The 13,181-nt window shown below is 39.1% G+C and overlaps 1 protein-coding gene across 1 annotated transcript in view; it reads left to right on the forward strand.

The window, feature by feature from the left end:
- The window catches only part of snapc3 (small nuclear RNA activating complex, polypeptide 3), a 51,632-nt gene extending 39,430 nt beyond the window's left edge, over positions 1–12,202 (forward strand). Inside the window, exons 7-9 of the mRNA XM_078570326.1 lie at positions 14–178; positions 5,982–6,089; positions 11,271–12,202. Coding sequence (XP_078426452.1) covers positions 14–178; positions 5,982–6,089; positions 11,271–11,418 — 421 coding nt within the window. The 3' untranslated portion in view covers positions 11,419–12,202. The remainder of the gene's footprint in view (positions 1–13; positions 179–5,981; positions 6,090–11,270) is intronic.
- The last annotated feature ends 979 nt before the right edge of the window (positions 12,203–13,181 follow it).

Here is a 13,181-nt window from a genome sequence, read left to right on the forward strand (position 1 = left end):
GCTCTCTTTATAGGACCATTATTGAATGGGCGGAGTCCCATGACAGAGGTTGTGGGAAATTTAGTACAGCTAAAATGGAGGACTACACATTCAATGATATGTGCATTAAGATTGGCTATCCATACTTATATTGTCACCAGGGTGACTGTGAACATCTCATCATCATCACAGATGTCAGGTAAATTCATTAATTTTGGGCGCAGAAATGTTCTGAGAAAATACTAGTAACTTCAGAGCACTGAGGTTATTTGTGCTGTCTTTACATTATTGTTCTGCAGTAAGAAATTAAGGATCAATAAAATTTCATGAAATGAGTTACAGAATTAACCTGGATGCCCACATGAGCAGTCATTGACTAGCTAAAGCTCCTAACCCCTGCCCCACCAAGGTTCTTTTCCTTTTATCTATTATTCAGATAATCTTTGGATGGCATCACAATATTTAAGCCTTTTGCATCAATTTTTTGGAAATAAGACATAAAATGAATGGTGCCATTTAGCCAGGTGTTTTCCCTCTCAACTGTTAGTATTTGTAATTTTTTGTTGCCTCAGTTTGAATGCAGGTTGCTGGTCGGAACATGTTTCAACAGTTATGAACTGGTTCCAAATTGCGTTTGATTACTATGTTTAAAGAAATAAGTTGCTATCTTAAAACCTCAGGGTGATTAAACACCCTTGGCTTGTACAAACAGCCAGAAAGACACCGAATGAAATAAACCACAGCTATGATAAATTTTTGAGGTAGAAAAATGTCTCGTTAATGGTGTTTTGGTCGTATATAGATAAACTCTATTCTGCTAGCTTGGTTAGTGGTGATTACTGCAGCAACTAATTTTTTGTCAATTGAATGTTACTGATTTTGTGTCTGGTGATGACTAACATTTCTCTAGTTTTGTTAACATGTAGAGAGAAATGAAATAATTGCAAAGCCAAATGTTACTTTTGAGAATTTCCCCTTCTCTACCCTTGAACATTGAACTTCAGAAATAATTCAATCCCATACTGGATTTGAAAAAAGGAGATGCTTGTGTTTAGAGAAGTCTTTTTTAAATTTCTTCCTTCTCCCTCACCTATTGTCTTCCAACCTGAAATTGATAGATATGATTCTAAAGGTACTGTCTCCCCCAGCACCGTAAGTATTCATTATTCTCATACTTGAACATTAATACTGTATCATTGGGGTATTCATCTACAGAGGGTCGGGCGGCTTGATCCTGTCCTCACTCAATATCCCCACTCATTAACTTCCATTCCAGCAGGAGTAATTGGATAGATGTTAATTTAATTTTAATTTAGACGCATTGAAACAGATCAGATTAGCTCAATGCACACTGAGAATTCAATCTGGGATATTCCTGGTCAGTATGTTCAGTTGCTCACTGGATAAATTCTCCGAACCTTCCGGATAGCACATGGAAGACTTTTTGGTGAGGATTTTAACATTTTTGTTTTAGTCTTTCACAAAACTTGATAAAATAATTGGCTTTAGCACACAGTTCTTCAGAAAGAGACCATTGATCTGTGATTTTAAACTATTTTGCCTTTCTATTTGTCCTTACCTCCTTTCTACCACTTGAACTATGCATCCTGTTTAGCCTGAAAGGTTGACAATTTGGACTGTATATCTCCATGAATACCATTCGTATCACTCAATGGTTGACCTAGCAGTTAGGAAGAAAGGATTATATTGTGCTTTGAAAAATGCCTTGGAAACACTTCAGAGGCAATGAATTATGGTGAAGTGCAGTCATTCACTGTTATGTAGACACACGCAGTAACTATTTTCAGATAACAAGATTCCAAACAAATTCAATGACCAATCAATCCAGTGGGGGAAAATTTACAGCTCACAAGGCAGATGTTACCCTTCTGTTTTTAAGTGTGGTTCTTTAATGTTTCAGCATGATGGGCACAAGTTTCTGATAGGTTGCACTTTTTTTAGTGCAGTTCATCCAGAATCAGTCAGACCTACGCAAAAGATCGTGAAATTTCAAATGCAAATTTTGGTTTGTGCAAATTGTGTTTTCATACTAATTTTTTTTTAAAAACAGCTGTAGAAACCAGCCCTGCCCACAAAACTAGCCGTGCCCCCAGTAGGGGTTGCGCCCGTTTGTGGAACTCTGAAGAGACTCTTAAAATTGACCCTTTTTTAAGCACAAGGACAGTAAAGGGTACATTTTTAAAAGGTTTTCAATATAAGTTTTCATTTTACTGAAACTGACCAGGTGATCTTACGGAAATATATAAGATTTTGAGGGGGCTTGATAGGGTAGATGCTGAGAGGATTTTCCCTTCGTGGAGGAATCCAGAACTCGGACACAGTTTAAAAATAAGGGGGCTCCCAATTAAGATGGTGATGAGGAGGAATTTCTTCACTTGAAGGTCACTTGTGTTTAGAATTCTCTTCTTCAGAGAACAATTGGAAGCTGGGTCATTGAATATATTCAAGGCTAAGTTAGATTTTTGATTGACAAGGGAGTCAAAGTTTGAGTGGCAGGCAGGAAGGCGGAGTTAAGGCCACAATCGGATCAACAATGATCTTATTGAATGGCAGAGCAGAATCGATGGGCCGAATAGCCTACTCCTCCTATTTCTTATGTCCTTACAACTAAATTGTTCTGTATAGTATTTTATTTAGTCATTTTCAGTTATTTAAAATCAGGCTACTCACAGATGGTGGGCTAGACACTGATTAAAATGCTTATTTTTTTGTGACACACCCATTTTCAGCTGTATTAAACAAATTACACCAAGTTACTACTCTTAAACAGATCGAGGAATGTTTTATAAAGCAAAACATTTTTTAAAAATTCTGTTCTAAAACACCCAATTGCACTGGTTCGTGTTGGATTTTACATTTGCTGATATGCCAGTATAATATCACCATTAACCAAACTAGCAGAATAGAGTTTATCTATATACGACCAAAACATCATTAATGAGACACTTTTCTGCCTCAAAAATTTATCATAGCTATGGTTTATTTCATTTGGTGTCTCTCCAGCTGTTTGTACTTCAGAAACTGTGGGCCTGTGTGTCTCTAAGCAGTTGCAGCAGTCTCCTGCAATGCACATGAGAAGTAGGAAATACCATTTTGCCTTTGAGTAAAATATTCATGGATGCATACCCTGCATTAACTGGGTAGAGGTCTGGGCCTGGCATGGGCCCAATATTTTTTTTACGGGGGATGAGTAACACTGTGGTAAGTAAGCAACAGCATTGAGAAACCTGCAGCAAGCAGAAGTGTTGAATAAACCCTGGAGACTTTGCTGGAAACCAAGGTGAAGATGGTTTTGTTTCAAGACTGACTTGTCACTGATGCTAGATGCAGACTTTCTGGGTTAGTAATGCTGATATTTTTCAGATGTCAGGTGGAGTTTAATTAGATTTGGGGAGTGAACTAATAACTGTGGTTTAAATTGCTTTCTTATATAATATAAAGAAGAGAACAGACAAATCTAGTGAAATAATGCGCAAGTGTTTTAGTGCTGCTGAGCTACAAATCTGAGGTCCAGGATTTACCAACTAGAAAATGTTTTAAAAATGTTGGTTCTGAGTTGAGTTTTTGAGAGCTGTGCCACATTTAAAGCAACACAAACATCACAATGCATTTGGTCAGTGCATTTTTATCCACCCCTCAATTTATTTAATCCAAGTGCAGATCTGTTTCAGCTGACTCTCAATTTAATGTTGAGTTCATGTACAAGTAAGCAGAAGACAGATTTCAAGACAGTGTTGAGAAAGCACATCAGAAAATCTCTAGCTGTGTGGCTGCAATGTTCAACAGTCATCTGTTTATCTGCAATTCAAATGTATTTTCTCTCACTTGGTTTAGGAATCTCATAATAATGCTGTTTCAATATCACAAATTATTGAATTTATTTTATTAATGGAATTGTTGCATTTTCATTCTAAATATTATTTAGAATATTTATTTTACACTAAAAACATGCACACTTGTATACCTTGTAGCATATCTCAGTTTAAAGCACTTTCGCTGTAACGAAGCCTTAGACTCCAGATTCATAGATCTCATGCTGTTGTTGATACTCATAAATATGAATGAAATGATCTCTGCAGAACCAATGGCAGTGGGGATCCATTTTTGGCTTCACTGTCCCAGAATCCCAGTGGTAGAAAATGTCTTTTTCTTGCTTATGAGTTCTGAAATGTTAGCTTTCACTGAGTTTCTGGGCCCTTTGGTAGTGTTAGCTGAGGACATTATGTTGGCCAGACAGTCGGAAAGGCCCCTACCTTTCTTCTCCTTGCTATTGTATCTATAATGTTCACAGGAACGGACAAAGCCAAGGTAAAATGTCTCATTTGCAGGTCAGCTGCTCTGACCGTATAGTTCTCCATACTGCATTTGAGTGTTTGCCTAGTTTATATGCCCTAGTCCAAGACTGGGATATGGGAGGCATTAGCTTCCTGTTATGGCACAGCCGATGGTAAATGCTGAGTTGTTCAAATCCCAGATAAAAACTTGAAACAGTTGTTTTGTAATTTGTATAAGTTTCGAGCTGCATGCCTTGAATTCAATAGTAGTAAGACTACCGAGGCTTATAGGTTTCTTACAAAACTAAATTAAACCTTTATTAATAGAAGAAATGATTTTAAATACATACATAGATCTACAAATTACTACTATGAGAACTTCTACATCCCCTAATTAATCTAACTCCCAGTTACACTTTTGTTAAAGCAAAAGAAAGAGACACAGATTTTAAAAGACCCCGGCAAAGAAACATGATACCCTGAACAATCAAAATCCAAAGTGAGTTTTCTTACCTTTAGTACTTTGTAGACAGCAGCTTGAGGCAGAGATGCTGAAGGCTTTTCACACTTGTTAGATCTTCGAATGCCTGCCTTTACACACAGCCTTTGCTCCTTTATCCATATTTTCCCCTTTGAATGCAAATTCCCATTGTTCATTATGTCTTTGGACTTTACCTTTCGGATAATAAAAACTTATCATAGTACCAATTTTACCAGTAATCTTTGGGAAAAATAAACACACCGTTCCTGAACTTCACCTGGCGAGGTGATGTATTTTACCCATCCTTTGAAAACAATCTAACCTGGTTTATTAAAAAATGCAAATATCCTTTTACACCTTACATTCTAAACTTCTTCCATGTTTACCTACTTAACATTTCAAACCTAGCTTTATCTTTTGTTACAGCAAAGCCTTCCGACCAGCTATCTTTAATCCAATTATGTCTGACATATATAAAATATATATATCACACACACACATATATATATGTTCTTATAATACTTATGCAAATAACTTGTCATCTGAGTGATAGACAATCCTTGGGCTTGATCTCCCAGCCTTCGTATTGGAAGCTTAGTGTAGAAATCCTGGAGCTAGTGTTTGAAAAACTATATAGAGAGCAAAGCAGCTCTGCTGACCCATTTGATATTTTCCCCTAAGCAAGGGAGACCAGTTTTTTTACAAAAAAGCCTGTCCCTTCTAAAATATATTGTTGCAGCAATCAAAATGACATTTTTGTGTTAAATTTTTTGCTTTTCCCCCCCCATCTTTCAAGTGTTTCGGCGCTGCAATTTGTAATCTTGCCAGGAAAGCTGTCTGTCACAGCTCTGTCAGCTAATGGGGAGTAGGAAGTGAGAATTGGGAATGTAACTTTCCTTTTGTTTGTTCTCCCTCAACTTGTGCCATTCTTGAACTTGGAACCTTCTTACAGCTAAAGTGAGAAAACCTCAATGAGCTGGAAGTCTGATACTCTGTGACGTAGTATACTACAGCGCTAAAATGCTGTAAAACTCATAATGCTAAATATAAGGATTTTGTAAGTTTTTTTTTCATCGAAAGTGTAAATATCCTTAATCACTCAATGCAGAATGTAACTGTAAACCAAAGTACTTTGTACTTGCCCTGGATCATAGTATGCTTTATGATTATCTGAAGAAGTTCAGAACTGATGTAAACACTAACACTTATTTTGCTTGCTATCACAGAATTGTCCATCGTGATGATTGCCTGGATAAAACTTTGTACCCATGTGTGATCAAAAAACCCTGGATGTGGACTCGGAAGTGTTCTGTTTGTAGATTATTTATAGTCCGGTAGGTAGTGCGCTGCATTATAATGTGTTAAGGACACTCCATGTTTCGTATTACTTTTCACAGACGTGTTTCAGGTAGGCGCAATAATGTCTGTTTTACGAATTAACTTGTTTTCCTTTGGCAAGTTGTGGGTCTGACGTATGCAGATACTCCTCGCTATGTTTCAGAATCATTGAACAGTGCTGCTGAGTGAGTTACATGAATAGAACTTGGTGGCCCACAATGCAGTATACACACTGCCCCCTTGAGGCTGCACTCCAATTATGCCTGGAGAACTTGGAAAAACTAGCAAGAGTTGGTACTTGAGTGTGTGTGCTAAGGTAAAGTGTATATGCATTAAAAACCATGCATCTTACCAAATTCTGCCTGTGCACCTATGATCAGCCCACTCGCTAAGGACTCTGGTGTCAGTGGCTGGTCCCATTAATACACCTGGTATTCCCTATCTGGTCAAACAGCAAAGATCTCCTGCAGTAATGTAGACCTGCCTGCCTCAGATTACTGAAACACTATTGAATAGCAGTTCAAATATGCTATTAACTGGTTTGTCATTTTAGAACTAATTTGACTCCACCAAAGATAATTTCAGCTCACAGTTGCCAGAAGTTTTATTGTTGCAGTTTTCTTCTTCATTCACTTTGACAACGCACTCTGGAATGTTAACAATGGAAATAGATAACTATCTCCAAGAGATAATCTGAAAGCTAGGATATAATTTAATTAATGGTAAGAATACCATTGCGGCATGGGGCATCATTCCTTACTCATTATCGTTCTTCCTGGTGCCACCAAGATACATATAGCAGTAACCAGTCAATGTTATCTTTTTAGATCTTAGGCTTTTATATCCAGCTCCTATAAATGAAGGTGCACTGCAGCTGCATTGGTCGTTGTGTTCTGTAGAATTTCTCCTGGCTCCTAGCTTTCTTCTCTTATGGCTTTGAGTTCATGCCTTAGCTTCCATAGCTTAACATCTGTCATGAGGAAAATGGTAGAAGCTCTTATTAAAGACAGGGCACTTAGGTAGATTCAAGGTAATCAGGCAGAGTCAACATAGTTTTGTGCGAGGGGAATCATGTTTAACAAATTTATTGAACTTCTTTGAAGAAGTAACAGGCTATGGATAAAGGTGGATGTACTGTACTTAGATTTCCAGAAGGCATTTGATAAGGTGCCACATGAAAGATTATTGCAGAAAATAAAAGCTCCTGCTGTGGGAGGTAACATATTGGCATGGATAGAAGATTGGCTAGCTAACAGGAAACAGTATAGGCATAAATGGGTCATTTTCTGGTTGACAAGATGTTATGAGTGGGGGTGTGCCACAGGAATTAGTGCTGGTGTCTCAACTTTTTACAATTTATACAATTGACTTGGATGAAGGAACTGAAGATATTGTTGCTAAATTTGCTGATGATACAAAGGTAGGTAGGAAAGTGAGTTGTGAAGAGGACATGAGGCTTCAAAGTGGTATAGATATATTGAGTAGGCAAAAATTTGGCAGATAAATGGCAAATGTGAAATTGTCCATTTTGGCAGGAAGAATAAAAAGCACATTATCTAAATGGTGAGAGATTGTAGAGCTCTGAGATTCAAAGGGATCTGAGTGATCTAGTGCATGAATCGCAAAAGATTAGTATGCAGGTACAGCAAGTTAGGAAAGCTAATGGAATGCTATCGTTTATTGCAAGGAGAAATGAATACAAAAGTAGAGAGGTTATGCTTCAGTTATACAGGGCATTGGTGAGACCACATCTGGAGTACTATATACAGTACTGGTCTCCTTATTTAAGGAAGAATGTAAATGCATTGAAAGTAGTTCAGAGAAGGTTTACTAGACTAATACCTGGAATGGGTGGGTTGTCTTATGAGGAAAGGCTGGACAGGCTAAGCTTGTATCCACTTGAATTTAGATGAGTAACAGGCGACCTGATTGAAACATGAAAGATCTTGAGGGTTCTTGACAGGGTGGATGTGGAGAGGATGGTTTCCTCTTGTAGGAGAATCTAGAACTAGGGGTCACTGTTTAAAAATAAAGGGTTGCCTATTTAAAACCAAGATGGGGAGGAATTTTTTCTCTCAGCAGTCTTTGGAAGTCTCTTCCTCAAAAGGCAGTGGAAGCAGAGTATTTGAGTATTTCAAGGCAGAATTAGATAAATTCTTGATGAGCAAGGGAGTGAAAGGTTATCAGGGCTAGGTGGGAATGTGGAGTTGAGGTTACCATCAGATCAGTCATAATCTTATTGAACGGCGGACCAGACACGATTGGCCAAATGGCCTACATCTGCTCCTACGTCTTATGGTCTTATAGACAGATTTTTAATCAGTAAGGGGAATCAAGGGTTATGGGGAAAAGGCGGGAAAGTGGAGTGGAGGATTATCAGATCAGCCATGATCTCATTGAATGGTGGAGCAGATTCAATGGGCCGAATGGTCGTAGGGATCCTTGTCTCAGGCATTCTGCATAGCTCCATCTTCTCTTCAGATTGTGGCACCTATGATCTCTGCAGCACGCTTTCATTTGTCAGCTTATTAAACCATCTGACATTAACAAGCTGCGGCATACGCCTACATTGGAAGTAGTTGAGCTTTTTCTGCATGTGTTTGTTGGGCCACCGCATTGCTGATTCACGGTGTGGCTTCAGACCTTTCAGAGGAACCTCCAACATGGCCTTTGTTGCCAGACAAATCCAAGTAAAATGTAGCGAACAATGCCAAGAACTCATACTATTTACAATCTACCTGACAGACTTTTCACCTCATCAAAGATCAACTGCTGTCTGTTGTCAGTATTAAATACTGTCTAGTTGGAAAACTCTTTAACCCCAATCACCTCCGTGCCAAAACTAAGCTGACCACCATCGACATACATGATCTACAGTTTGCTGATGTTGCCCGTTCTGCACTGGATTTGCAAGCCATTCTCAATCTCTTCAGTTCTGCATACAGGAAACTCAACCTGTCTTTGCATGTTGCCAAAACAAACCTCAAAGATTGACCCACACCTGGTCAGCCAAATATTCTACCCTCTGCATATGTTGAAGAAGAAATTCTGGAACATGTTGAGCACTTCCCATACCTTGGCAGCCGCCTCTATCAAAAGGCTGCTGTTGACGAAATCCAACACCAGATCAGCCATGCCAACTCGGCCTTCTACAAATAATGACGAAGTATTTGACAACAAAGGCCTCCGCAAGTCAACAAAAGTCCTGGTATACAGAGCAATTGTCATCACCACAATCCTGTACTGCAGTGAGACCTGGACTGTGTATCAGCAACACATAAGCACGCTAGAGAAATTCCATCAATAATGCCTCAGCCATATAGTCCTGATTTAATGGGAGGAGTGTCAAACAAACGCTAGTGTCTTTCTTGAAGCCAGTTCCACAAGCATTCATACAAAACTCTTGCAAAATTGACTTCAGTGGACTGGGCGCTGTGTCCAGATGGCCAAAAACCAATTCCCTCATTAGGTCCTATTTTCTCGACTCTCAAATGGCCAGTGTTCTAGTGGGGACAAAGAATGCACTTCAAAGGCACTCTGAAGCACAGCAGCATTGACATTAATGACTGGCAGGAGCTTGCTACCAATCCTTCAGAATGACAACTTGTCCATTAAGGTGTTTCATACTTTGAGTCACAATGTCTTAATGATGAGGCTGAGCTGCGGCAGAGAAGGAAAGCATAGGAAGCAAACTCTGCACTCCAGATCCTACTACCTCATGGAATGTCCTGCCCATGTGTCCAAAGATATGCGGTTGACAATTGGCCTGTTCAATGACATGAAGATCCATGGCAGAAACTCATGACCCTGGGTAGATGTCATCTTCAAATCAAAGGACAGCCAACGACAACAGATCATTAAGCAACACAGCCAGTATATTGCCCAAGTTGCTTGCAAACTTTTTTTAAAAACACCACACACAAGGTTCCACCAAAATTGAGCATGGATTGCTTGTCACCGAAGTGGAATCTGTAGAGGTGGTGGGCAGAGTACTTCTTTCAATAAAAGATCTGATGTGCCTGTTTCTCTTCAAAATCCAACTGTGACCGGCCAGCAGGAGAATCCTAAAATATTTCAGATTTTGCACATCTGCAAAATAAATTTAAAAAATCAAAGATTTAGAAATTAAATGTGCCACAACTGAAATCACCAAGTATCAATAATCTTATCACAGATGTGTTCACTCTGATTTTAGCTTTGTGTTGGGATGTCTGTAGGTTGGACAGGATGTTATTCATGATGACATCTAGCGTTTTCATAAGTCAGTAATAGTCCTTTTCTCCTTATGAAACATGTCTGTAACTTGGTTTGACGTATTGGATGCCATAATATTCTTGGTATACAATCAAATGCCTTTAAACTTTTTACAAATGTAAACCAGTAGTATGAATTGCATGGCACAGTGCACTTCAGTTTGAGTTTCAAGATCTGGTTGAAGATGACCACTGTCTGGTTGAATTTTATTTACACTGTCAGGACAATGTCGTCATTTCCGTTCATTTAAATGATAAAGCTTGCACATAATAAATAACTAAGACTTGGTTTTGTTACAGATCATTAGCGGGGTTGAAGTAATGTTAACAGCTTTTGTTTGTAATGCCCTGTTAATATTTCTGTCTTGCTCTTTATAACTCATATTAACCTACAAGTTAACTTGTACTTATTCTGTAGAAGTACTATTATCCAAGAGCTTGTTGCTTGCAGTGTGTAAACCTACAGATAGCTGTGACATAAAAGCAGAAGTTTCTAAAACAGTTTTATAAATTGAACTATCAACGGTGCATAAATCTTTGAACACCATATAAATCAGATACACAGCTGGAAATGCAGTTATGATGCTACATCACTTGATGTACTTATAACAGTGAAAGGGGAGTTTAACTTCCATTGGTGTTGTTTTCATTTCACCCTGATATCAAATATAGCCCCTTTGTAGTTTAGTAAGTTGGCAATCTGACCAGTATGGGAACGACACTGTCTAGCAGCAAGGTTTGATCAAAGAGAATCGGATGGGGGAAAACATTGTCACCACAAAAATGTGTATAAAATCCACCATCGAATAGGCATAATAAAGATGATAATAACATGCTTCATCCTGGTTGGGTGGGATATTGAAAATGGTTATTGCCATCCAAGTATAATTTTTAAAAATTACATCACCATTTTCTTTGTTCCAGATGGGTGACCAACAATGATAGTTTAGCCCCTGAGGACCCGGGCTTTTTCTGTGACATTTGTTTCAGGATGCTTCACTACGATGCTGATGGCAATAAAATGGGAGACTTTCTTGCATATCCCTATGTTGACCCAGGAATATTTAATTGAAAATGATGCCACGTCTTTTTCCTGTTGGATGTTAATTTTTCTTGCAGTTTGACTGAAATTGGTGGAAAGCCTTTGACTGGACTATTATAACTGTGCATGGTTCCAAAGTTTGCACAAGGTCTACATACTCAGAAGAAAGTGAAGAAATTCAGAACAATGATTAATCGTACACGAGTATCCACTTTCTTCATTGATAAAACTGTTTTAAAGCCCACTGTTTTAAATTTCAAAGCATCATGTTTTAAGCAGTAGGCTGAATAGATTTATGAAGTTGGCTAAACTATGGCTTATGGAACAGCGTTGGCTGGAGTTGTGCCTTCATGTGACAGTCATACTCAGCTACACGGACCTCCATCCTTAGCCCTCTGATTCATACTCACCCATTCTTCCAGAGGATTTCATTTGTGTTCTCAAAAATATCTATTTTGGAAAATAGGTAGTGGGTTAGACATTGGCCTTTCAACTTCTGGGACTTGGTTTCATACCTAACCCGGACTGATGTGATTGGAAGTCCCTGCTTGCTGGCTGTAAACAACCTTATCTGAAATGAGTTTGAGTAGTCTTTACCCAGTTCCTGGTGCACATAGGCCTATAAGCACAAAACTTCTGAATTTGGCACCACTTGCTAACCTTAGAGATCAAAGGATAGTTTTTATACTGAAGAAGTTGGATATGCTCCTTTGAAGTTGAAGCAAAGGATTGAGCTGTACTGTGTATCTAACTGCCTTGCCTAATCTGTGAATGATCCTTGATGGTGGGTGCCTGAAATGGAAAGTATTCCATCTTTCAGATATAAAAGCAAAGAACTGTGGATGCTGGAAGATGGAATACAAAAACAAAAATACCTGGAAAAACTCAGCAGGTCTGGCAGCATCGGTGGAGAGGAGCAAGTTGACGTTTCGAGTCCTCATGACCCTTCAACAGAACTAAGTAAAGATAGAAAGGGGGTGAAATATAAGCTGGTTTAAGGGGGAGGGGGTTGGGACAAGAAGAGCTAGGTAGAGGGCCAGTGATAGGTGGAGATAACCAAAAGATGTCACAGACAAAAGGACAAAGAGGTGTTGAAGGTGGTGATATCTAAAGGAATGTGCTAATTAAGGATAGAAAGCAGGACAAGCAAGGTACAGATAGCTCTAGTGGGGGTGGGGTGGGGTGAAGGAATCTAAAAAGGCTAAAAGGTAGAGATAAAACAATGGATGGAAATACATTTAAAAATAATGGAAATAGGTGGGAAAAGAAAAATCTATATAAATTATTGGAAAAAACAAAAAGGAGGGGGAAAAAATGGAAAGGGGGTGGGGATGGAGGAGAGAGTTCATGATCTAAAATTGTTGTACTCAATATTCAGTCCGGAAGGCTGTAAAGTGCCTTGTCGGAAGATGAGGTGCTGTTCCTCCAGTTTGCGTTGAGCTTCACTGGAACAATGCAGCAAGCCAAGGACGGACATGTGGGCATGAGAGCAGGGTGGAATGTTGAAATGGCAAGCGACAGGGAGGTCTGGGTAATGTCTGTCCGCAAGCATGACCCAGACCTCCCTGTGGCTTGCCATTTCAACACTCCACCCTGCTCTCATGCCCACATGTCCGTCCTTGGCTTGCTGCATTGTTCCAGTGAAGCTCAACGCAAACTGGAGGAACAGCGCCTCATCTTCCGACTAGGCACTTTACAGCCTTCCGGACTGAATATTGAGTACAACAATTTTAGATCATGAACTCTCTCCTCCATCCCCACCCCCTTTCCATTTTTTCCCCCCCCTCTTTGTT

This window comes from Cetorhinus maximus, chromosome 2 (genome assembly GCF_964194155.1).
Source record: "Cetorhinus maximus chromosome 2, sCetMax3.hap1.1, whole genome shotgun sequence".
In the NCBI taxonomy this organism is placed as follows: Eukaryota; Metazoa; Chordata; class Chondrichthyes; order Lamniformes; family Cetorhinidae; genus Cetorhinus; species Cetorhinus maximus.